The sequence below is a fragment of the Dasypus novemcinctus genome, chromosome 3 (genome assembly GCF_030445035.2).
Source record: "Dasypus novemcinctus isolate mDasNov1 chromosome 3, mDasNov1.1.hap2, whole genome shotgun sequence".
In the NCBI taxonomy this organism is placed as follows: Eukaryota; Metazoa; Chordata; class Mammalia; order Cingulata; family Dasypodidae; genus Dasypus; species Dasypus novemcinctus.
Genome location: NC_080675.1, coordinates 39,973,545 through 39,999,802, shown reverse-complemented (window position 1 = coordinate 39,999,802; position 26,258 = coordinate 39,973,545). Strand labels below are relative to the sequence as shown.

Sequence of the window (26,258 nt, the reverse complement as noted above, 5' to 3'; positions counted from 1 at the left end):
TAGCATATTCCAGGCCCAAAGCATTTGCTATGGATCATGCAAAGAACTCGGAGTAATTTTAACGGTATCTGTTAACATGGGCTGGCAATGCCGAGGTCGACATTATGTCAGGGAAATGTCAGTCATCTCAAGAATGAGGGCCTTTAACGGCAGCTTTTGCATATAACATCTGATATGCTAATAGTATTTAATTCATATCTATGAAAGATATGAATGCTGTTACCTGTAACTCTCTTAGCAGGTAGTGTATATTCTACAACTTAATGAAATTAAATTTCTTTAGAAATATTCAATTCACCAGGTTTTAAAGAAGCCAGACTACTTTTCCCTCCATTATGGCAATCGAGAAAATTTTGCTGGAGTCCAGAAATTGCTGGGAACAGAGAGGAGGAGGCTGCTGAGTGAGCTGGATGGGAGGAAAGAAAGGGAGAAGTGCATAGGAGGACACCAGGGAGAGAGAAAGGAGAAGAGAGGTGAAGTGAGCGAGCCAAAGAAGAGGGAGCTAAGCAGAGGGGTGTGTGTGGAAGTGGTGTGGAGGGAGACCCTGGGAGGAGGCAGTGGGCTTACTACACTCCCTGCTTCTATTATTCCAATTCAAGTGTTGAAAGTCAGATGACATGTGAAGCTTTTAGCATGAATTTTTCATTACAGCATTTGGGGGAGGAGGGTCGGAGGTGGTTGGCGGAGGGAAGGCGTGGGGAAAGTGTCAGTCGTCATGATGTTGGGGATAGAAAGAAGCATCAGTAATCAAGATGTTGGGGACACAAAGTAGCACCATGTCGTCATGATGGTGGGGGTAGAAAGCCTCCCAGTCTTCCCCAGGACGGACTTGTCTGTGTGTCCACTGGACCTAGGCCCACTCTCTGGGACCCGCCAGAAGCCCTGGCCTCCCCTGAAGCATCTTCTGCCCTATTTTAATTTCCCTTACCTGCTGAACACCCCAATCTGTTGTTAGGGTGTTTGGCAGGTGGGGCCCGGGAGAGGGTTTCCTTGAGGACCCCGTCCTGTGGCCTCAGTAAGGACACCTGCCTCCCCTGCTCTGCGCCTCTGCTTGCTCATGAGGACAGGGCTTCCAAAGGCAAAGGGGAAAACGAGACACCATAGCTTTAGCTCCCGTTTGCTTAAAATTTGGTGTGAGAAAAATAGCTGAGGAGCCGCAAGCACTGAATATCCCTTCTGATCCTGAGAAAACGGATGACTGTGTAAGGGGAAAGATTTGCTCAAGTGGAAAGGGCGGCTCTCATCCTCCATGCTCCCTTCCTTCATCAGTGCACCTTCCATCCTTTACTCATTTGGCTAAAAGATATTGATGGAGCCCCGACTTGCTGCCCGGCCCCTGGGTCTAGCATCACAGCAAAGTCTCTGACATTTATGGTGTGGGTGAGACAGACAATCCACAAATAAGCAAACCCACAAGCTCACGTCAGAGTGTGCTATGTGGCATGAAGGTAATAAACCCAACCAGACATCTTATCTGGGTTCGCAGGCTTGGTTCCTGGCCTCCTCCATGCTAGGGCAGGGCATTTAAAAAATCCTTTCACCAGACGGCCAAACCGAGGCTCAGCAAAATCATCCTCCAAGGTTGCCCAGTTAGCTAGTAGAGCTGGGATTAAAGCTCAAACCATGCCTCCTTTCTGTTTTTTTTTTTTCTTTTCCCCTTAAATTCCACCCCCCACCCCCAATTAAGTCGCTATGTGATAACTAAGTTTGATTTAAATTTTTTTTTAAAGTTATGGGGGACGGCTCATTTCGCCACATTCAATGCCCTGTGCTACTCTTTTCCCTGTGAACTTGCCTTTGACCCCTCTCCTCTCTGGGGCTGACTTGGAGATGGGCAAGAGGCTTGGTCCTGGGTAAGTGGGGATCAGGGTCAGGGTGGAGGGCTTTCTCCTTGAATTTCCCTCTCTGTACTCAGCTCCCCTCCCACATGGGGGTTCCTGGGACTGCCTGCTCCCAAGAAGGGGGCCCTCCCCGCCTGCCTGCCCACCCGGGGTTTAATCTCCGCCAGGCCTCTGCACCACTGGGCCTGCTGGTGTGTGGTCTTTGCACTGATGTGCCTCAGCAGCTGGAAATAGTGAGGAGGTAAGGGCGGGGGGGGGGGGGGGGGGGAGGTTGAGCATAAAACCCTGGCACTTCTCAAAACAAAACGGAGTGACTCCAGCTTTTAATCAGTTGAGGACTGAGGCGGGAGAATTGTATTTGGTTTTACATAGACAAAGCCCTTCTTAGGTCTCTGCTTTCAGAGGAACCCGAGACTGACCTTTATCAAATGGCCACGGCAGCCTGGGCAGGAGATGCTGGGACTGTTCCTTGAGCAGGTGGGGGCTGGAGGGAGGAGACAGGAGGTGCCCCAGGGGGGTTATTTGGTCTTTACCCAAATAAAGACCAAATTCAGTGCAGTGGACCCTGGTACCAGTTACCACATTTTCTGCTCTCAGAAGGAGGAACCACAGCTTTTGAGACCGTGTGACGTGCTGTGCCTAAACCTTCGATAGGTGGGCTCCTTTGAAAGGAGGGATGCAAATGTCAGTTTTAAAATTAATTTCCATGTTAAGACTGTTGGGAGAGCTTGCTATTTCTAGGACCTCAATAGTGAAAGAAGAAATTTGCAACACTGCCTAGTTCCCAATTTTTAGATTCCAGGCCATTGTAGAATTGACAGTCATCCCAAAGAGACTTTTTGTAAAGTAGCGAAGTATGACCCATGCCTCCGACTGAGGGTGGTCAGATTTAGCAAAGAAAAATACAGGTTGCCCAGTTAAACTGGAAATTCAAATAAAAAGAACTAATTTTCAGTATATCCCATGCAATAAAACAGGGTTATGTACTGTTTGGGACATACTTATACCAAAACACTACATTTCATTTATCTGATATTCAAATTCAACTGGGCATCCTATATTTTATATTATATCCCTACTCTGGCCCTCTTTTCCTATGATTCCTCTGCAGATCTTTTTCTCTCTTGCTCTCTGCTACCTTCTAGGTCCTCTTCTTCTTAGACTTAGGTCTCCCTGGGCCCTGTCCTCCCACAACCTTTCTGTCTTCTCAGTCCAGGGTTTCTATACTCATCTTCTCTCCCTTTTTCTCCTTTTTCATCCCTATTTGTAGGCCCTGGTTTGGTCCACTGTTTCTGACGACTAATGACAATAATGGTGATAGCTACCATGTATTAAACTCCTAATACGTGCCGGGCAGGATTAGTTGCTTTACCAGTGTTAATCCATTTAACTCTCACAACAAAACTACAAGGAATTTAATTCTTGATTTACCAAGGAGAAGACTGAGCCTCAGAGAGGTGGAGTAACCTAGAAGTCATAGACACGGACTTTGAATCACAGTCTAACTCCCAAACCAGGACTCTAACCACTATGCTATAATTCCTGCCTCTAAAACAAGCATCCAAATGCAAGTTTTTCTGTCTTTGGATAGATGTCTAATTGGGCAAAACATCTGGTAAAGGCACAGATGTAGGAATGCAGTATGTCCAACCGGTTCTTATTAAAAATACATCTGTCACAAGAGAAGGCAACAATAGCAAATGATGTTTTTATAATTTGTATTTTATTCTCGTTAATTTTAAAATAATTTATTCACTTTGGCCTTTACCTTGATATTTCTGGCCATTTTAATTGCCTACCTAAGAAGTGATTGAGCGTGGATTTTGTCCTTATTGAGGACAGAGAAGCCAGAAATAGAAGATATGGGCTCTGGCCTCAAGATGTTTGTGGTCTAAGTGGCCAGAAAGATGTAGTCATCTGAGAAACACTGTCCAGTGGCACAGTTCCATGGACCACAGAAAGCAGCAGTCTGCTGGAAGGATGACATTCAGAAGGGCTGAAGCCAAGGGGCATGAAAGAGCGATTGTAGTGTACCTGTGTTCAGTAAGGGAGGGTTGCGAGGCCAAGGGCAAGACTGTCCTTGACTGGGTGTGAGGCCTGGTGTGATCCCAGGCTGTGCACTCCAGAGAATAGAGGACGTGGTTGCTGTGCCCTTTTTGAGTGCAGCTTCGTCCAGGGGTTGTGGCCCTTGGACTGTATCATTGACTTTCAACCAAGTTCCTGTGGAGGCTGGATTCTACTTCTGATGCCAGCTGAGTCTTTAGACTGCCTCTTAGGAAAATCTCCATCTGATTATCTAGTTCTTCCAGCACAAGGTAATGGTGAAGAACATGAGCTTTTGGGTCAGACCCATTTGAGTTTGAAAATGACTGTGCCCTTGAGGCCTGTATAAAACCACAAGCAATTGTCTTAGCTTTTCTGAGCTTCAGTTTCCTCATGTGAAATATGGGATAATAGGGTTGTCATGAAGATGAAAGCAGATGTTTGTAAATGCTTGGCATATTGTAAATGCTCAATAAATGTAGCCATCTATATATGTGAAACTAATGGACAAAACCCATTCAATTTATATTTATTTCTCTTTGTTGAACAGTTTTCGAAATCGATTTTGGCTGTATCGTCATGGTCCATATCTGCGGGAGGAGGTCATTTGACTTGTTGAGCAGGAGATTGAGAGCTCTTGGTAAAATGCAGGCTGAATTCTGCAAGGTGTATGACTTGAACAGAGTCGGTGCTTACTAACTGTTTGATAAATACATAGCCCATTTTGGGTGGGGCAGGTTCTGAGGGAAGCCATGAGAGTCAGGTCATGGAAGTTTATGATTAGATGTGTACCAGGAAGGTGGAGGGCACTGGATTTGACCTGTCCTTTTCTATATTTCAGATAACATTTCCCCCATATCACACCTGCTGATGTCTTGATTTTAGCCTCCTGAGACTAAGTCCCAGAACTGTAAGATAATAAATATGTGTTTTTCCAAGTCACTGAGTTTGTGGGAATTTGTTACAGTAGCAATAAGGAACCAACACAGGTTGGGAATGAACACATACCAAGCACTAAGTAGGCACAGGGTGGGCTTTGCTAAGTCACTGGGTACAGAGATTATGCTTGAGGCTGTGATGCACAAGCCCTCACCTGCTGAAAACTGATGGAAGACTCTGGGTCAGATATTTCCCCCTCCAAACGTCTAACCTTTCCCATTATGCTCCAGGGAGCCCTTGGCACTTGTGACCCACCCGTGGGGGAGGAGTCACATGTGCCTCTTATACTTTCCCATGGCGGTCAGTGGCCAAGCTGCCAGCGTTGCCAGTCCCACCCTCTAGGGGCCCTCGCCCTAGACAAATCTTGTATGGCTGCCCAGGGAAGCTGGGAAGGTCTGGTGCTGCTGCTGCGGATTGGCCTGCAGAGCACATACTGCTGCTTGGTGGTGAGGCAGCTCATGAATAGGGCTGTGGCTGAGTCTCTTTGGCAGCCATAGGGAGGGATGCGCCAGCTGAACTGGTGAAGGAGTCCTCTAGGGTGCAAGAGAGATTGGGGACTGATGGAATCCTCTGATCTTGCTGCTACTGTCCAACAGCCACACAAAATTGAGTGGGCCTTGTCCTTGGACCCGAGCCCCCATGTCACAGATCTCCGCACTTTGTCCTAGTGCACACACGCAGCCATTCCAGGGGTACAAACAGCTCCAGGAGGACTGTGAGTCAGAAAGGCCTCAACCTTGCCACCACCTGGACCCAGAACCAGTGACCAAAGTTCCTCTAAAGGAGCAGAGCTGTTTTATAAAGCTCCTCCCAACACAAAAGCTCTTGTTTCACCCTTCTCCCTGGACACGGAGCCTAATGACCCTTCATTTACATAACAAAGGGATGACTCAAGTGATTCTTCTAAAACAAGGAAGATCTGCTTTGATGTGATTTCCTGCCCCAGCCTTAGCCCCAAAGTAGCTGGCAAATTATCTTGCTAAGGAAGATTAAAACCACAAATTTAACCTCTGACAGCATACTCTACTACAGCCCATTATTTCATTTATTACTCACAGTAACTTTGTGAAGAAGACTTGATTATTTCCCTTTGGTAGAGGAGGCAATTGAAGTCAGAGAGGCCTGGAATCCAGTTCTCCATCTCCATGCCCAGGGCATTCCACTCTACCAAGCTGTTTCTAAAATGTGATTGGATTGGTACTCTCCACTCCTGGGAGCCCATTCCAACTTTTTTGTCAAGTGGCTAAAGCTCTTCTGATGGTTTTAGACAGCTCCTTAGGCTAATGACCTCTAAAAGTCAAAGAAATAATTTTCCTCTAAACTGCAGTCTACTTTCATTAACCAGTCTCCTTGGTGTTTGGCCTGCTTGCATCAGTTCTCTCTGTTCTGGGTTGACGGTATCTATTGTAAGGCCCCCAGTTAGAGCAAGAAGAGCCATACCAATGATTTTTGGAGCTGCAACTGCTTTATCATGATGTGGTTTCCGTTATGTATCTTGGTTTAGAATCTCCCCAAAGCACAATATGAGACAAGGAATTTGATTATAAGTAGTTCACTGGGGAGGTGATCCAAGGAAACACAGTAAGGGAGAGGGTAAGTGCAATAGGAAAGGGAGAAACTCTAAAGGTACGTTGATGACAGGGCTACTACAGTGGGTATCTGGGGCTACTTGCATAGTGGGTAGAAGGGCCCACAAAGATACAGGGTGGGACACGCCTCAGAATCGTCTTGCTGAGGGGTGAGGAAGTTGGGAAATGTATCACTAATTCTGGTTCCCTATTGGGTGAGGGTTGCCCCTGGAGGTATTAACTTCCAGGCACTTCTGGCCTGTCCTATGCACAGGATGGACATGCTCCTGTGGCCAGAGGCAAAAGCCTGAGACCGGGAGGCACTTGAGGTTGGGAAGCTGTTAGGGAACTCAGTCACAGAAGGGATACAGGTGGGGTGCCAATAGTGTCACCTTCAGGTCATTTCAGTGGTGCCATTTCTCCCAAATCCATTAGATCAAGTTCTATGAATACCATCAGTGTACAATGGACCCAATTTCAGTTGATTTTTTTTTTTAGCACTTCTAACTATGTAAAGATTGACTTACTTTACTTTATTCTTTCTTAGATGTCTTCCAAAGCACAAAGATAAACTTCATTTATTTTTAAAAGATAGGATAATTGATATGGGTGCATGGACCCTTTTATAAATGTGAGATACATTATAAGATCTTAGTGTCTTATTTTTCCTGTATCTTGACACATTTTTTGTTTTATCATCCTAGGAATGATTTGATTATTACTTATCAATTATTCACAACTATCCTGAGAAAAGTAAAATAATAAGAAAACTGAAGAATGATGGGATCACCTAGGATGATGCAATAGTGTAATACATCATCAGTATCTTATTATCTTTCAGTTTTCTTACTGTATTGCCTAAAATATTACATCATTTTTCAAGAAGATATAAAAGAAGACCAGAGTCACAATCTGTTTGGTTTGCTTTTAGCTTTCATTGAATGCTAAAGTGGAAGTTGCAAATTTTTCATTTTCTATCAATAGTGGCAAAGAGAAAAAACAGAAAAAAAAGTTTCACAACTCTTAGATAAATCAGAAGATAAACACAAGGAGACAGTAGTGCTCTAGAATCTAGACAAATGATGATGTGAAATTGTTTGTGTAAGAGAAAGCTTAGCCTATGAGTTCAGATTATGATATTTTAGATGATTTTTCTCGAACTCAAGAGTCAGTGAATTAACAATATAATTTTAAAGACAAGGTATTTTCATCCAGTTAACCACTCAACAAGATGGTCTTTGCTACACGATATTTTACAAGAAACTGGACCTTCTCATTTTGCTAAAAGGACACATGGCTATACTCTTTAGTCTTTAGATTTTGTGCACCCAAATTTACTTGAAATGGTTTGTAAATGGACAAATGCTGTGGGCACATATGTGTGCAAAGAGGAAACAGATGATGTAGAAATGAAAATATTAATTGGGTTGCAGATTTTAAATTGTGTTTATAAATAAAAAAAATGAAATGAAAATGTTTTGCAATTATGGAGCAGAGAAGATGGCCATCTTCTCAGCAAAATAATGAGCCAGCAAAAGTTTTTTCCAAGTATTGTGTTTTGATGATGCAAGTACAAACAGAAGAACCATAAGAATGACAAGATACATTTGAAATCTGGAATCAGTATTTACAAGATGATATGTTCCAGGTTCGTGACAGTTGATGAGCAGATGGTTTCAGTCAAAGATTGTCACTTTCAGTTATGTTACCTTCAATACTAGGAAAATACGGAATAAAAATTTCAATCTGTTTTATTTAAATTCCGATTAACAATTAATTCTTATTTTTAAAAAATTCCCAATGAAGTTGCTCTTCACTATCTGTGACAGCCAGCCTCCAAGATGGCCCCCAACCAACCCTTGCTTCCTAGTATTCAAACCCTGGGGTAGCTCCCTCCCATATTGTACCAGGCTTGGTCTGGGTGACCAATAGAATAGAGCAGAAGTGATGGTATGTCACTCCTGAAATTAGGTTATAGAAGACCACAGATTCCATCTAGGATGCTCTTTCTAATCACTTGCTCAGGGGGGAAGCCACCTACTGTGCTCTATAGACCCATGTGGTGTGGAATGGAGATGTGCAACCAACAGCCAGTGAGGAGCCACTGAGGAATGGAGCTATCAGACCAATAGCCAGCAGGAACCACATGAAGAATGGAGATGTCCAACCAACAGCCAGCGAGGAGCAATGTGAATGAGCTTGGAAGTGACTCCTCTAGCTCCAGATGACTGTAGCCCTGGCCGATAGCTTGATTTAAATTAGGACCAGCTTTATAATTTATGATGCCCTGTGTAAAATGAAAATGAGGGTCCCTTTGTTCAAACACTATTAAGAACTTCAAGACAGTGACAGCAGAACACTGAACCAAGTTTGGGCATTGCACAGGTTCCATGCTCACGAAGCCAGCCCTGGCTGCCACCTCATAAGGGACCCTCAGTCAGAATTACCCAGAAAAGTCTTATCCAGATTCCTGACCCACAGAAACTGTGAGAGAATAAATGTTTGTGGTTTTAAGCTGCTGAATTTTGGTATTAATTTGTTACATAGTGATAGATAATTAATACAGTGCCATTTTATTTCTATTTTTTAAAAAAATTTGTAAAAGGACTCAGAACTATGAAACATAAACCCAGATGGTAAATGGTGAAAACTATTTCTCCAGGGCCATCAAGGGATAAAGGGGTAAGAGTGATCTAGTTAGATGCAAATGTAGTTGCACTTTCTCTCCCACCTCAGAGCTTTGCACATGCTGTTTGCTATGTCCAGAATGTTCTTCCCCCCATTCTTTGTTCAGCTAACATCCACTTATCCTTCAGATCTCAATTTAAATATCAGGAAAGTTCTCACTACTCTCTGGACTAAGTTTGGTACCCTTTTTTTTTTTTTTTTAAAGATTTATTTATTTCTCTCCCCTTCCCCCCCCGACCCCCAGGTCGTCTGCCCTCTGTGTCCATTCGTTGCGCCTTCTTTGTCCATTTCTGTTGCTGTCAGCAGCACGGGAATCTGTGTTTCCCTTTTTTGTTGGGTCATCTTGTTTTGTCAGCTCTCCGTGTTTGCGGCGCCATTCCTGGGCAGGCTGCACTTTCTTTTGCTCAGGGCGGCTCTCCTTACGGGGCGCACTCCTTGAGCATGGGGCTCCCCTACGCAAGGGACACCCCTGTATGACAGGGCACTCCTTGCGCACATCAGCGCTGTGCATGGGCCAGCTCCACACGGGTCAAGGAGGCCCGGGGTTTGAACTGCAGACCTCCCATGTGGTAGACGGATGCCCTAACCACTGGGCCAAGTCTGCCACCAGCACCCTTTTTAACAACTTCCAGAACACCCTTGTACATCTTTGTGGTACTGTGGACACTTGTAATTAGTGAATTAATTATTGATTAGTTGCTAAATGTCATCTTCCCAATAGACTGTAAACTCCTTGAGGTCATTCATCTTACCTCTTTGTTCATATACATAGTGCTTATTGCAGTGATTGGTACACAGTAGGAATGCAACGGCATTTGTTGATTGGCTGATTGTCCACTTTGCCTCTGTGCCAATGGATTAGGACCACCTGGTGATAACCTGCAATGGTGTCCTTAAAACCAGTCTGAATGAGGTTCTTGTAATAATGCTTTCTCTGGACCACGGAAGCATGGTGGTTATTGGCTGAAGACAGGGGAAAGGCCACTTGCCTAATGGATTCCAGTATAAATAACACAGTCTAAAAAAGCAGACAAATGAAAGATAAAGCAGGTGAGTGGAGAAAATTCATACACACGCAAAAAGTTAACCTTCAACAGTGCACAAATATAGCATGTATTTCTGAGACTTATGGATGATAGGTGTAAGAGGATGTCAAACTTTGAATATGCATGCAAAATTTAAGGACTGCCTTTGGTAAGGTGAACCTCAGTTTCTCATCTGCATAATGGGACTAGTAATACTGACCTCATGGAATGGGTTTGAGGATATGAGCTTATGTATGGAAAGAGGATAGCAAAAGTTTAGCTCGTAGGTGAACCAGGTTCAAGTTCGGAGTCTGCCACTTCATTCTGGCTGTGTGAGTTGTCTAACCTCTGCAAGCCTCAGTTTCTTCACTGGTAAAATAGGGAAAATAATGGTATGTACCTCATAGAGTAAATGTGAGAGTGTATCTTAGGGTCTCATGTTTGGCATTTGCTGAACCCTCATTCAGTTAGTTATTATTGTTATTAATTTTGAAACCATATCAGAGAGAAGTAACCAGGTAAAAAGAGAAATTCTTCTATAGGTGAAGAGGGAAGGAAAGAAATAGAAACAGAAGAATACAAATTGCCTAGCATAGTTTTACAAGGATGTGCATTATTCCTTGCAGAATGGATCACTGGTTTCTTTTCGGGAGGATTCTTCCTTGTCACCCTGGCACTAAGTGACTTGAGTTTCCTCCTAGTATGTTCTCAGTTCTGCCCACTTGAAGGTGACTAAGAGAGAGAAATAGCAGAAGTAAATTTTTGTGGTACCCAGAGTTCGGGTGTCTGGTCCTTAGGCCATTAAAGCTTGTGAGCTTGAGGAAGCTGAACCTGCAGAGCTAGAGAGAAGCCACAACTGAAGACTCCGTACACCATCACATTGTCCATGGTTCTTTCATTTGGCAACTTGAGGCATGGGGATGATGATAGTCCCTACTGCCAGCTGTTCCCTGGTATTTTATTCTTCCTTGGTAACATAAACCCTGATTTTTAGCTGGATACATGTAGCCACGTAGAGTTAAGACCACCTTGTTTGCATCTAGATGTGGTCATATGATTAGGCTTTGGTCAACGAGATAAAATGGAATGTGATTTCTAGGAAGTGTCCTTAAAGAGAGGGAGCGAGGTGGCTTGGAGAGATGTATCCCCAAAAAACATGTTCTTAGACTTAATCCATTCCTGTGGGTGTGAACCCATGGTAAATATGATCTTTTGATGAGGTTACTTCAGTTAAGGTGTGGCCCATTGAATTAGGATGGGGAAGGAGAGCAAGGGAGAGAGAGACAGAGAGATAGAAAGACAGAGAGAGAGAGACAAAGAGACAGAGAGACATAGAGACAGAAAGAGTGAGCAAGAGCGAGAGTGAGAGGAGCAGCCAGAAGTCAAGAGAACCTGGAAAAGAAGGGAGAAGCCAGGAGAGGCTGCCCTGCACACTGCCATGTGACAGAATAGCCACATATCAAGGATTGCTGGCAGCCAGCCCCAGAATAGCATAGCATTCTGGGAAAAAGAAATGCCTTGATGAATCCTTGATTTTGGACTTCTCCTAGTCTCAAAACTGTAATCCAATAGGTTTTCATGGTTTAAGCCAACCCATTGCATGGTATTAATATTTGCTTTAGCAGCTAGGAAACTAAAACATGGCACACATTCTTCTTTTCCTTTTTTCCTGTTGACTAGAGAGCAGATGTGATGGCTAGATCTTGAGCAGCCCTCTTGGAGCATGTGGTATAAGTTGCTTATAAAGAATGGCAGAGCCACACTAGAAAGAACCTGGGTGCCTGACAATTGTGGAACTGCCTTGGACTTTGAATGGAATTTGTGTACAAAAGAGTGAAATAAATTTCTAAATTGTTTAAGTTACTTTTTTTTCTGTCATGTATATTTAAAATTTAGGGACTAACCTTGGTAGGGTTAACTTTTGTAGGTAAGCCTCAGTTCCTCATCTGCTAAATGGGACTAATAATATGTCCCTCAGCCTAATGCTAACTGTTATAGCAAGTTAGTCATAAATCCAGAAAAAAAGAACCCAGGAGTTTTAGTGTCCCAGACTTCTGAGCTCAGTAAAAAGAGTCCTAGACCTAAGGCACAACTCATATTTCTCTACAGTTAGCTGTTGTGACAACTGAACCAAACCCAGTGAGGGCATACTTACATTATAGAGGTCTATAATGGGTCCTCACCTTCTGGGTCCCCAAAACACATTGCAGGCTTTGCTCTTAGGTATGTCATCTTAGTTTGTCAAAGGACTGCTGATGCAAAGAACCAGAAATAGTTTGGTTTTTATAAAGGGGATTTATTTGGAGTAAAAGCTTACAGTTGCAAGGTCCTAAGAAGTCCAAATTGAAGCACCACAAGAGGTGCTTTCTCCCCAGAGTCAGTGACTACATGGCAAAGCAAGATGGCTGCAGCTTTCTGCCAAGGTCTCTCCTTTCTGCAGCTGTAGACAAACCTGGCAGATGGCTTATTTCTTAGCTGATTTCCTCTCACTCTCTGGGCCTCTGCTCTTTGAGCCTATCAGGGTCTTCTTTCTTTGCAGCTCAGCTGTGGGAGGAATTCTCTCTCAGGTGGCAGGATCAAATATGGCGGCTTCCTTTTCCTGTCTTTGTCTTTCTGTCTTTCCATTTATATCAGAACCAGCAAGTGGGTGGAGACTCAACCTGAGTCATACCTCACTGATGGAGTCCAATCAAAAGCCCTAAAGTGATCTTACCAAGTAATCTAAACAAAGGACCCTCAACTGAACTTAATGCAATCAAAGGGTATCACACCCATGGGAATAGATAAATTAAAAACATAATCTTTCCCTTTTCAGGATTCATAAAATAATCTCAAACTGCCACATATGGTCTCCAGGTGTTAGTTTCATTGTAACCTCTCAGAGGCATGGTGTGGGATACATTCTAAGCGTACTTCATAACAGTGAGCATTGTGCAGGGCACAGAATGAAGACACTCTCAAAGCAACACAAATTTGAGACTGGTGATCCTAGCTAGTACTAAATGTTTGAGGCCCTCAGACCTCAATGTGCGATATGAAGTATTAATTTTCTCCTATTGAAATAGCCACTTGCAAATAGAAGTCCCATGGGATGAAGGGTATGGCTGAAAGTGGAACAGGCCAGATGCCAGGATAGTTGGCTTTATTTTTGGGCCGTAGGCCTTGCCTCCAGTGAAAGAAGGAACTTGTCAATTTCACTTTTTTGCTTGGCTCAGAAGATTGAGTCTGGCAAAGAGATACTGTTTGGGACTAGTAGTTCTCTGGGATTTCTAACCTTCTCTGGATTTGGGAGGAATCAGGAGAAGAAAATGAATCATTTGATTGATGGCCATGGTTACACCAGGCCCTGCCTGCCAACCAGAGAGAAAGAAAATACTTGGTGAGCAAAGTAACAGGAAAGCAGTTAAACTAAGCTACATGATTGAAATCCAGAATAATGTAGACTTTTGGATCAGCAACCCCTTGGAAATAAGCCTTTTGGCTGGAAAACAGCATTTGGTGTTATGGGATGGAAAGGACGATTGCAATGTCTTTTCCCCGGGTGTTTCTTCCTGCCAGATCCTGGGGGTATGGGGGGGTGTCATCTAACATATTTACTTACTCTAATGGATTTCTCAGTCCATTCCAGCAACTGAAGAAGTTGACCAGCTTGACCGGGTACATATGGCCAGGTGGTAGAGTCAGGAAAAACCCATCAGGCCACTGAGCCTGATGGCAACATTTCTGCATTGTTGAACTCCTGGTGAGTGAACACTTAAGAGGGCACATGGAAATTGATGTGAGTGTTGTACTAGGCACAGTACTGGACAAGTATCACAAGCCAGCTGAGCAAATTCCCAGGATGCCAGATCACAAGGGCTGTTTCCAGAAAGGGCTAGCCCTTGCTGTTTCCACCCTCTTCCCCCAAAGCTCAGAAGTCTCAGTTACCTTGTAGGCCACTGAGCAAATTCCCAATTAGTACACAGGGAATGCCTAACCCCATAGCATTTGAGACTGGATTTTGCAGTCATTAGATGACAGAGGCAGCTGGACTTTGGAAACCTAGGCTTGAGGCTTGGCTCTATCATTTACCAGCCAAATGAGGCCAGGCAAGTCACCATCTCAAGTGACTTTACCTACCTGTAAAGTAGGGATGCCTTCCTAGGATCTTCTGAGGATAAATGAGATGAGCCCTTTGTTCTGCCCTCTTCAAGTGTCAGATATGTCTAACTACAACCCCCCCCCCCCCCCATTCTAAGGACTTTATGTAATCCATGTCCTTTAATTCCAACAACAGCCCATGAAGTACTATTATTAATTTTTTTTTTTAAGATTTATTTGTTTCTCTTCCCTTCACCCCCATTGTCTCTGTGTCCATTCGCTGTGTGTTCTTCTGGGTCTGCTTGCATTATCTGGCAGCACTGGGAAACTGTGTCTCTTTTTGTTTCATCATCTTGCTGTGTCAGCTCTCTGTGTGTTCAGCACCACTCCTGGGCAGGCTGCGCTTTTTTCACCTGGGGTGGCTCTCCTTACAGGTGCACTCCTTGCACGCAGCAGCACTGCATGTGGGCCAGCTCACCACACGGGCCCTGGGGATTGAACCCTGGGCCCTCCATATGGTAGACGGACGCTCTATCAGTTGAGCCATGCAGCTTCCCGAGTATTATTTTTATGCCCATTTTAAGGAGGTGGAAACTGGTCCCCAGGCAAGTAAAGTCACTTGTTGTAGGTTATACCACTAGGTGGCAGACCCAAGATTTGGACCATGGCTTCTAGCTTCAAAGAGCCTGCTGGACCACTACACTACTTCCAAGTGGGGAAAAAACAGACAAGTGTCAAGGGGTTCCTCAGTTTTACTTGGATAATGACAGTACGTAAGAGGATGACTGGCTGCCAGGCGGAGGCTGGATGGGGCAGGCTGGGGAGTGGACTAGGCTCCTGGGTGGAAAGCTCTTACACATAATCCAGGAGAGAGCGGTAAGGCAGCACAGCTAACCTTTGCCAGGACCTCTCAGGCTCAAATGGGAGGAGAAGTTAAGCTCCGGCGCTGTTTACAATCTGGTTGGAGAAGTGAGTGACCCATACTAGATGTGATGGAAGTAATCACTAAGGGTAGTGCTCCTCCTAAGTTGAATCAGGGTCCTCTTGATTGAGGATAGACTTACCTTGCTCATGTGAGGAGCTGTGACCAGCACCCAGAAGGACCTGTGGGGGTGGTGGGCAGGGGTGGGGGTGGGGCCTCCCAGATCTGACTGGACCCTTGTACTGGCTTCTCCCAGGGTTCATCCGGACCCCCAGGGGGAGGTTCTCTCTCCCTCCTCTGACCCACCTCTGGGATCAATGCACCCCCCCCCCCCTTTATGCTTTTCCCTTCCCTTTCCCCCACCATCTCTCCCAGAGCTGTTAGTTCACCAAGGGACTGCCCGATAGCCCTCTAGCCAGGACTCCTGGGTTCCAATCCCACATCCGCCACCAGGCCAAGGGTGGTCAGGACCCCTACCCATTACCCATTACGCCTCGACCCCTTCTAACTTCTCACCGCGCAGCCGCTGCAGGACCCAGGGTCTATCAGCCCCAGCGAGTGTCTGCTCCCACTCCCAACGCTGGACACGGGCCACCCTGTGCGGGGTCTCCTGGCAATTTCCTAGTTGTTCTTCATGTCCATTCAAAGGGGAAGCACGTCTCTTTGATGTCTCTGGGCCCCAGCATTTTCATCTGAAAAATGGGCCTCTGAGTATTTTCCCTGCCTACTTCATGCGGTTGTGGTGCCAATACATGTAGTCCTGCTAAAACCTATACATACTTAAAGTATTATTATTAGCCGGGTTGGCATTCCGGTGGCTTAAGGCTGCCTGTGCTCCCTTAGCGCTCTCGGACACAAGAGCCGTTTGAAAATTACTCTTTTTCCGAGTCTCTCCAGGAACCCACACCAGTGGAACAACCCGGTTTGGCTCCTTGGACCTCCAGCCGCCGCTCTTTCTTCTCTCCCATTGGCCTTCACCTGTCAGAGGGTTGGCTGCTACGGGCCTCTCGGTCCGTCAATCTGGCCTTCCGGGCTCCGCCCCATCCCTCCCGGGGGTTTATAACGGGAATTCCCATGGCCCGGGCTCTGGCATCCAACCTGCTGCCGCCGCGGCCCGGCCGAGCCGAGCGGGCGCCGCGCGCAGGGCACACGCTCGCGCTCCAGCTTCGGTACCTTGCGGTGCAGGAGCGTGTCCTCTGACCCAAGCCTCCGCGAGTCGCCGCCGCAGGACCCGCCGCCTGCTCCCCGCCGCTGAGAGCGTCCCCGAGGGAAGGAAGGAAGGCAGACGCGGGCGTGCGCCCCGCGAAGCCGGCGACCACTGCCCGCTGCCGGCTGCCGGGCCGGCTGGCACCATGTTGTCCGCGCGCTGCGCTCGCCTGCTCACGCCCCACTTGCTGCTCATGTTGGTGCAGCTGTTCCCAGCTGGCGGCCACCGCACCACGGGGCCCAGGGTAAGGACGCCCCTAGGCGCGAGCCCGCGGACTCCCCGGAGTAGGGCGTGCCCCTTGGCCCCCTGCGTACCCAGCCGCGCGCCCAAGAAGACTGCGGCGCTTGGCCCCTCATCCCTCTGGGGAGACGGGGTGGGGGTGGGAAGGGAGATGTCAGACCTTGCTGCCCCCCACCTACTCCCCAGTTCTCTGCGGGCTTCTTGGCATAAGTGTTGAAATGAAAATTTCTCCCGTTGCCTTCCCCTGCCTTTTTGCAGCAACCCCTCACCCCCGAATTGTCACTGGTGGGTTTTCTTTCCCGGTCTCTTCTCCCACGACATTTTGCTCCAAGACCTTCAGAGGTGCCTCTGCGTCCGAGAGAGCTCGCTCGCTCTCTGCTCAAGTCTGGCTTCCCTGCGGTCTCGCAGGGCGCGCGGTCCCGGAGCGCTGGCGTTCTTGGCAGGCGGCAGGAGGTGGGGTGGGGGTGGGGACAGCTCTGCCTCGGGAGTTTTAGGTTACCCGCGAGCCACACAAGGACCGTGTGTTGCTGTTTTTAAAAAGCGATCGCTGCGCTGCTCATAAAACCCACAGCAGATAATTTTAATGTTCTCTCCTGCTGGGCAGAAGGAGGGGCAGAAGTGTGGGGCTGTGGAAAGGTGGTGGAGAGGGAAGAGCTGCACTTTCCCTGGGTTCGGTGCTGGGAGGTTGAACTGCAATGATGAACCTTGGTCTGATTCGAGTTTCTGAAGCATATGAAACGTGCTAGTTCTGTGCACAGGACAAGCTGTCCAGGACAACGTAAAATCCCCTGGAATGGACAGCATTGTCTTCGTTTCTGGTCTAGATTATTGCCCCCCCTCCCCCACTGGTTTAATAAAGGATTCCAATGCCTTACAAAATGATTGTTAAAGTACCTGGTGGTTCATTTGACCAAACGACAGATGATCTCTAGTGAAGAATCACTTTATGCCAGGGCTGCCAGCTCTCAGGATAGCTGCTTTTGCCTCAGGGGGAGCTAAGGGTCCATGTGAAAGAGGCAGGATCTTTGTGAAAAGGTTGGCTCCTTAACCAACTTGTGCTTTCCTGGACATCTTTCTGCCCAGCCCCTTCACCACCTGTTCAGATTGCAGGTTCTTAATCCATGGCTTCTGCTGTATGAGAATCATCTTTACAGCAGTCGTGTGGAGCAAAAGCCTCGCAAAGCTTGGCGAGGCTTAATGACTGCCCAGATGCTGAGTTGATTACATCCGAGCTGGGCTATCATTGTGAGATCCGATTTGCAGCCACTTAGGAAAGAAAAGTGTTTGTCCCCGTGTTGGGCTGGCCCTTGGTTTTATGACCAGATGTGCAACAGCAGCAGTTAAAGTGCGGGGGATTAGATCCAGGGCGTGTCATAAATCCTCGACAGCAGGCATTCCCGAAGCTGGGGCAAGTAAGGGCTCCCGGGAGTGACTTTTATGGATGCAGATGAGGATGCCTTTTAAATGAAGCTGCTCAGTTTGATATTAGGACTCGCAGCTCTTAAACTCTAAGGTCAGGCGAGCCATGGTGTTCCCTTCAATAATTAGGAACAGTCAAGACAGAGACGCAGACCAGAGCACGCTGACTGAAATCTGGATGCCCGCCCACAGGAGGGTCGAAAGGAGAGAGGCCCTGAGACAAATGGTGGGGGGCTCATTTGCTGCCAGGCATCTCAAGCCATATGGCAGTCCTTCCCTGCCTCTTGAAATGAGAGGACGCAACTTTCAGGGGAAAGCCAAAGACATTAGAGGAAAACAAGGACATCGGTTAGGTTTCCCTCGGGCTACTTTAGTTTATCAATTTGGTACAAGTGATAGGACATAAACAAGAACTGTGGATAGGCTTGTGTGTGTCCAGCTGCATCCCCCCTCCCCTACTCACACACAAAATGTGTTTCCAAAATACCAAGGGGAAGCTGCTATCTTGAGCATGTGACTATCTGCTTGCATTGTAGGTAACAATAAGAGCTACCATTTATGAACACCTGGACTAGGCACTTTACACTCTCTCTTGTATTTATAGGAGAAATGGATTTCCTTCGTGCCATTTTGCAGATGAGGATGTAAGACTCAGGGAGGCTAAACAACTTGTCTGAATCACTCCCGGTGCATATTTAGCTCTTGGGATCCAAATTCCAGCTCATATGGATTTAAAGGCTGTACACTCTGCCAGCTGCAGGGAGGGTCCATCATGCTAGCAATGCAGCGCCTGTTCTAAAGAGACGGCTCAATGAGAAAATGCTAAACCCAGATGAGTCGGGTGAATCTGTCTATAAGAAAGCATGATTAGCAACATTTTTGGTGTCTGTATCACTAACGGGTGATGCGGCTGAGTCTCAGCGTATCCCCACAGACTCCAGTTTTCTTCTTTGGCTTCTTGGTGGCCCCAGAAGTGTGGCGGTGGTGAGAGTAAACGGTGGTGTCAGGGAAGGAGCAGAAACATCTGGCTTGTTGTAGAATTCCCTTTGGGCACCCCTAGGTCTCTTCTGGTAATCTTTTGAGTGACAGAAGCTTAAGGATTGGCCTACTTTCCGGCTGGCTTTCTAGGAAACTGAGAGCATGCCCTTTCGGTTTAACTTTATCTGCCTCACTAATTGAGCTCCCCTGAGGCCTAGACCCCAATCCTTGCCCCCTTCTTTGCTTCCTGCCTTCATAAAATTCCTGACATTTGTTTGACTCTGGAAACCAGCAGCTATCAAGTATCAAATTGGAGACTATTATGGAGGAAGCACCTGATTTTTTGGCCTCTCAGCTCCGAGCAGCCGCTCTGCTACCTGGAACACTGACCAGGATTCTTTTAATTACTGAGGAGGCAGCCATTTCTTTAATCCCACACAACCTACTGAGAAGTTTCAGGGGAGGAGGGAATGGGGGAAGGGCTTTCCTAGGCCGACAGAGTCTGGCCGATGATCAGGCCAAGCAGACTGCCTGTCTTTGTTTAGTCCTCTGCTGTCCTTGATGACTGGGAGCTGGGCGAGGGCAGGAACTGTGCCTGTCTCTCCACCCCCAGAGCTTAGCATGGTGCCAGGACCTGGTAGGGATTGCCCGTGTTGGTGTTTGTGGAATAAATAAATAAATGCTGGTAATGCCTCTATTACCATGGTCCATGGGTCCCACTTTCTTGGTGCTTTACTTTGTCTGGAGGCAGGAAATAGAAGTAAGAAGTTTGTGAAGTAGGAGAAAATGAGAAGGTCAAGGTCTGATTTGATTCACTCTTTAAGACCCATCTCCAACATCATTCTCCAGGAACTTTCTGCAGATACCATTTTGGTTAGAATTGATCATTCTCCTCTTTGAACAACTTCTGGATCTGGTTCACTGGTACTCTTTACTTTTGCTTCAACCTGTTACAGTGATCCTCTTGGGATCAGGCCAGCACCTTTATCTTCATAGCACTAACTGGCCCCTCCTGCACCTCATGCATGATCTTGTCTTGTTTAAGGAGCAAACTCACAAGTCCCTCGGGGGCAGAATAGAGATCTTATCCATCAGTGTGCTTGTCACATTGTAAAGCATTCAGTAAATATTTATTGGAGTGAATTGGACTGTCCAGCCTGGACCCCTGCTCTCATTTAAATGCGAAATTGGTTAATAATTGCTTCTTCCATTTTTAGGTTTTTGTTCTTTCCATTAAAAAAAAAAAGTCCATGTGGGTCATGTGGTGGTGATGGGAGGCCTAGGGGAAGGGAAATGAGCAAGGAAACTTGGATGGGGAAACTCGCTTTAGTTCTACCTTGATCCCTTTTTGTATTTTGCATTTTGTATTTTGTATTTTGTATTCTCTCTTTCCAGATGACCAGCCTGCCCTCATGTCTGGACCAGGGTGAGCCTGCGTCTAATAGGTTCCCTTTTTATCCTCTATGTGCTTGACAAGGTGCCCTTCATTTCCAGATGCTACTCAGGTGTTAGGTCAAGAACCTGATTTAAACATTTTGATAGAGCTGATCCAAAACACAAAACACAAAATTGAGGGGGAACAGAAAGAGGAACTAACCATCTTAGAAACTCCAGGAAATGCAATAAAAATGGAAACCATTTTGATATTATCTCCTAAAGTGAATGGTCACATTCCTTATGACCCAGAAATTCTACTCCTTGGCATGTTTGCCAAGAGAAACTCATGTTCAGCAGGAGACAACTATGGTCACACCACCACAAACTTGGCAAGGGTCCAAATGCCCATCAGTGGGAAGGTGAATGAATCAACTGTGATGTGTTCACGAAGTGGAAAGTTATACTCAATCAAAACAAATGAACAACAGTGACACACAAGCATATGGATGAATTTTGGCAATATGATACTAAGAAATGCACAAAAAGATACAGCTTGACATCTTTTATGAAGTGAAAAATAAAATACAAATTTGTAAAAGGGCTCAACTAGCTGCAATAAAACCATATAAAGAGAAAAATGAGGTAGTGATGGATATAGGATTGGAGTGATCGTTACCCAGGGCAGGGCAGGGCAGCGGAGTGAGTGGTGGAGGAAGCCCTGTGGTTAGTGTAAGCTGGTGTCCATACCGTAGCTTTTTTTTTTTTTTGGAGTGCGGGGAACTTCGCGGAGGATGGGTTTGAACGTATTTGCCCATTAAAGATCTAATAACTGATTAAATAAAAATGAAAGTGGGCCCTGCCTGGACCAATGTCATGAACCAAAGATTATGATTAACTCAGTTTTTGCACTTGAGTTCAAAACAGCAAAAATTCCCGGAGTATGGGACTCCTTTCTTGCCTCCTACTGCCTCCTGCACTCCCCCAGCCCCCTTTCCAGATGTGCCTGTGGCCTTATCTAAAATACCACGATAGGGAGTGAGTATTGGCTTTAGTTTCAATTCTTGGCAGGTGAGACCCGAGTAGGCCTAAGGCCTTGGCATAAAATTCTGCATCAGCTCATATGTAAAGCTGAGCTGGGAGTGGGCAGTCTTCCTTCTTCCTTGCTCAGGGGGATACACGCTGTGCACCTGAACCCCCAGCCAGGCAAGGTAGACTTGCTTTGGTTGATGCTTGGATCAGGAGCCTAATTTCGCCGTGGGGGATGGGAAGGGATGGTGGTGGTAGGGAGGAGGTTTCTGGTTTGATCCCTGTCCTCATTCCCACCTGCACTCCTCACCCTGGTTTGCAGAGGATGGGGGCGGGGTGGCATGGCCTTGCTTAGCAGGTACAGGGCACCCTTTCTCTCTGGATCACATAGAGATTTATTGTTCAGGCAGCCAAGTTCCTGGCATTGCTGGTGGTGTGGTGGGGGCGGCAGTGGGGAAGGCCCCCTCCTTCTGCATTTGTCACTGCAGAGCTGTTTGGGAGAGGACAAGGGTTGAGTTGCTGATGGGAAATCGATCGGAGCTGCTTGTGGGGCCTGCCAAACAGGGTTAGCATTGTACCAGGGTGCACTCTGCAGGAATCATGAGTCAACGAGGGGATAAGAGAAACGGATCTCCATGAGCGCTCTCAGATGGACCTTAAAGGCCCCAAAGCAACAGAGGTCACTGCGCCAACTAATTAGACTGCCTTTGCATCTGACTGCATTCCACACTCAAATGCTAGATCACGAAATAGCCTTACCTTTGGCAGACACCTCAGCTTGTTCGGCCTGGAGCCCTGTGTACTTCCTGGGGTTGCCGCCAATGATTTCAGCATCTTTTTTTTGAGCCTGAGCAGGTCAGCCTCTACAAAGCTGGCCTGGTCTGATCTGGAGGGTGGCTCCCAGTGGCTTTGTCTCAGTAGAGCCCCTCCTTCCATCAAGGAGGACTGGGACTTAGCGCAGTTACATGGGATAATGTGTGTCCAGGCTTTGAAAGCTCTCACATAGTCTGCAGGTGTGAGCTCTTAAGCCCACAGGTCCATTTTACTCTACAGCGTTGATCTGATTCGATAAGGACTAAGTGGTTTGTTGTTGTTGTTGTGTTTTTAAAATATTGACAGTGGAGAAAAACTGGACCCACTTCTCACAATGGTTTATTTTTATGACTAGATCTCCAGGACACTGCTGGGGAGATTTAAATAATTTTTTCCTCCCTTTTTTGATGTCAAGTGTGAACCTATTCTTGACAAGTTATGTAAAGCTCCAGAGGAGATGATACAAGAGTGGATACTAAGGAGGTGGATGGACAGTGTTATAAAAAGACACTGCCCTGCTCAAACACTCCAGTAATTTCCCTTTGTCAGCAGCACTGTCCATTAGAACTTTGTGCAATGCTGGAAATGTTCTATATCTGCACAGTCTGTTATGAGTCACATGTGGCTTTTGAATGATTAAAATGTGGTTAGTGCAACTGAGGGACTGAGTTTTTAATTTAAATTTTAAAACTTTTTATTTTGAAATAATTTCAACGTTACAGGCCATTTGACAAAAATAATACAAGTCCCATACAGATAAAGCCAACCTGCCTCCCACTAACAGACCCAGATCCTCCATTTTGGTATTTTGCCACCTTTGCTATGTGTGTGCATGTATGTATGAATGTATGTGTGTATGTATGTTTGTATGTATGTATGTATCTATCAGTCATCTATCTGATCTATTTTCTGAATATTTGAGAGCAGGTTGCACACATTACACTGTGAAAACATAATATTTCCATGTATGGGCAGATTTCCTATGAACAAAGATATTCACTTCTATAATTACTTTAAATGCAGTTATTAAGTTCAAGAAATTTAATGTTGCTTATATTCTATATTCCAATTTTTTCTTATGTCCCAGTAATGTCCTTTTGAGTCTTTGTCCTCCATTCTTGGATCCCATCTAGAACCATGTATTGTTTTGTCATTATCTCTCTAGTTTCTCTTTCTTTCTTAATTGTGGAAACATATATACAATATAAATCTTCCCAACCCAACCCCTCCCAAGCATACCATTCAGTCTCACAACGTTCACAGTGTTGTAGAACTCTCCATCAACCAGTGCTGTAATTTTCCCTTCACCCCAAAGAGAAACCTACTTCCACTGTGTATTAACTCCCCATTGCCCCTACCCCCTTCACTCCTCGTACCTGTACTCTACTTTTCGTCTTTATGAGTTTGCATATTCTCTGATATTTTCTTCGTGGTTGCCATGGGGTTTCAATTTAATATCCTAAATCTATAACAATCTCATTTGCTAATTTAATTTAATTTTAATTAATTTAAATGTACGTGTAAGCAGCCACCTGTGGCTACTGGCTATCGTTTTGGACAGCCTTGTTTAACCAGTGTGCCCAGCCAGCCTTTCTTCCCACTAGGTGCCCTGACGGTGCCCCAGGCATCGACTGCACTGATCACTTGGCTTTGCATTGCCTGATTTCTCCTCCTTCCCTCTTTTCTCCCCACATGTCTGTCAAAATCCCTCCATTCATTGGAAAGGCTTCTCAAATGGGACGTCCACTCATTCTTCCCAGATGCACTCCAGACAGAGCTCTTTCTGTGCCCTGTGCTTTGCCCTTTGACAGCTGTGTCCCCATCTGTCCTGTATTCTAGCTGGCCACAAGAAGTAGTACTGTGGCAGCTATGGCACAGGCTTTGGAGGTAGACAGACTTGAGTCCGAACTGAGGTTCAAGAGCCCAGGAGCCTGGACTAGTAATTTAACCTCTTGGTCCTCAGTTCCCCACTTTGTCCAATGGACCTCACAGCATCTTCATTCTAGGGTGGTGGTGAGGATGGAAAGGGACAATGTGCAATTGTATTACTTTGCTATTGCTAACAAAGTACCACAACTCTATGACCTTACTTCTGGAGGTCAGATGTCCGACACAGGTCTCAATGGGTTAAAATCAAGGTTCAGCAGGGCTGTGCTCCTTCCTGGAGGCTCTAGGGGAGAATCTGTTTTCTAGCTTTTTCCAGTTTATGGAGGCAGCCTGCATTCCTTGGCCTATTCTCCCTCTATGCCTTTAAGAAGCCAGTGATGTCTTTCTCTTCCTGCCATCTCTCTGAGTCTGCTTTTTCTGCTTTCCTCTTCCATATTTAAGGGGATAACACTGTGATTACATTGGATAATCCCAAATAATTTTTTTATTTTAAGATTATCTGATCAGCAAACTTAATTTCATTTGTAGGTATAATTCTTCCTTATTATGAAAAATAACATATTAACAGATTCTGGAAATTAGGGCAGGGACATCTTTGGGAGGACCTTTATTCTGTCCTGCATTCATTAAGGGTCCAGTACAGTGCCTGACTCATAGAAGGTGCTTGATAAATGGAAGCCATAATTATCACCTGCATCTGCTAGTTTCTTTCCTTTAGAGTGTTAGTCTTTTAATGGTGGAGTTGCTTAATTTTCTTATAGACTGTGTTTTGCCCAAGAGCAGGCACTTGGTGAATATTCATTGAATGTTTGAATTTTTGATAAATGTAGACAATTTCTTTCCTTGTAAAGATACATTGGGCAGTAAAAAGACATAAAATATAAGCCAAAATATATGGTTCCCTTTGTGCAAAAAAATGTTAGTTTAAATATGGAAAAGTTGGGTAGATTATTTGCCACACTGTTAATGGTTGTAATCACGGGGACATTCAATTTCTATGGGACATGTTTAATTTATGTAATTTGTTTAATTATTTAATTTAAATAATTTTGTTTACAACGAGCATCTTTAAGTCTTTGAGGAAAATAATAAAGAATAAAACATTCACAATTAAAAACCAATCCCCAACCTGTCCAGATTTATTCATTATCATGGATCAACTTCATAATAAAAATGTTAAGTGAAAAAAGGCAAATTGCAGAAGAGTACACACATTATACTACTATTTATATAAAGGTTAAAAGCATGCAAAAACTATGTATTGTTTATGGGTACATGCATATGTAAAAATGCATGAAAAAATTAAGGGTGATGATAAATATGAAATTCAGGTTAGTGTTTGCCTAAGTGGGGAGGAGAAGGGAGAGGAATGTGTAGAGGACACACAGAAGCTTGAACTGAATTGGTTGTTTTATGTTTTAATAGGGTGGTGAGCACATGGAATTTTAAGTTATTTTTTTGTGTGAATCTTAAAGAATACATAAAGCTTTTAAACTATAAAAATGTATTTAAATAGATCACAGCAAAACTTTAAGAACAAATAATAAAAGTGATGCTTGAACAAGGGGTCCTCTGCTCAGTGCTACTGATTACTCTTTCTTTCTGCAGATCATCCCTAACTAAAATGGCAACATCTCCATCCTCTTCGCATCTGTGGAAGACTTCTCTCTTATGCCCCCTCCCCCAGTTCTGAGACCTCGTCTTCTCCCCTGAGCTTAGGGTCAGGAGCAGGCTGCTGCTTCTTCCTTCTCTCTGCCTATACCTTCTGATGTAAGTGTCCTTCTCTGCTTGTCCTGGGTCTCTGCTCTTCCATTGTACTTGCTCTTCCTGGATGTTTATGCATGAGGCTGATCATTGTCTCAAATTTATTGCCCATTGGTTTAGGGTTGGCAGAGTTGGCAAATAAAATACAGGATGCCCAGTTAAATTTGATTTTCAGATAAACAACAAATAATCTTTTAGTATAAAAATAAAAAATTCATTTGTAGTTTACCTGAAATTCAAATTTCACTCAGCATCCTGTGTTTTATCTTGCAAGCCTACCCAAGTTTCTTTTCTTTTATGAATTACATATCCACGTTTTCTGCCAATTTTAAAAATAGGGGTGCTCATTTTTTTCCCTCTTATTGACTTGGAAGAGGTTTTAAAAAAATATTCGGGGCATAGTAACCTGTTTTTCTGTCATATATGGCAAATGCCTTTTCT

The 26,258-nt window shown here is 45.2% G+C and overlaps 1 protein-coding gene across 8 annotated transcripts in view; it reads left to right on the top strand.

The window, feature by feature from the left end:
- The first annotated feature begins 16,149 nt into the window (after positions 1–16,149).
- SMOC1 (SPARC related modular calcium binding 1) overlaps positions 16,150–26,258 on the top strand; it is a 149,846-nt gene continuing 139,737 nt past the window's right edge. For all 8 annotated transcript variants that reach the window (XM_058293201.2, XM_012519144.4, XM_071213840.1 and 5 more), the window contains exon 1: positions 16,150–16,557. In XM_058293201.2, the coding sequence (XP_058149184.1) occupies positions 16,459–16,557 (99 nt within the window). In that variant the 5' untranslated portion in view covers positions 16,150–16,458. The remainder of the gene's footprint in view (positions 16,558–26,258) is intronic.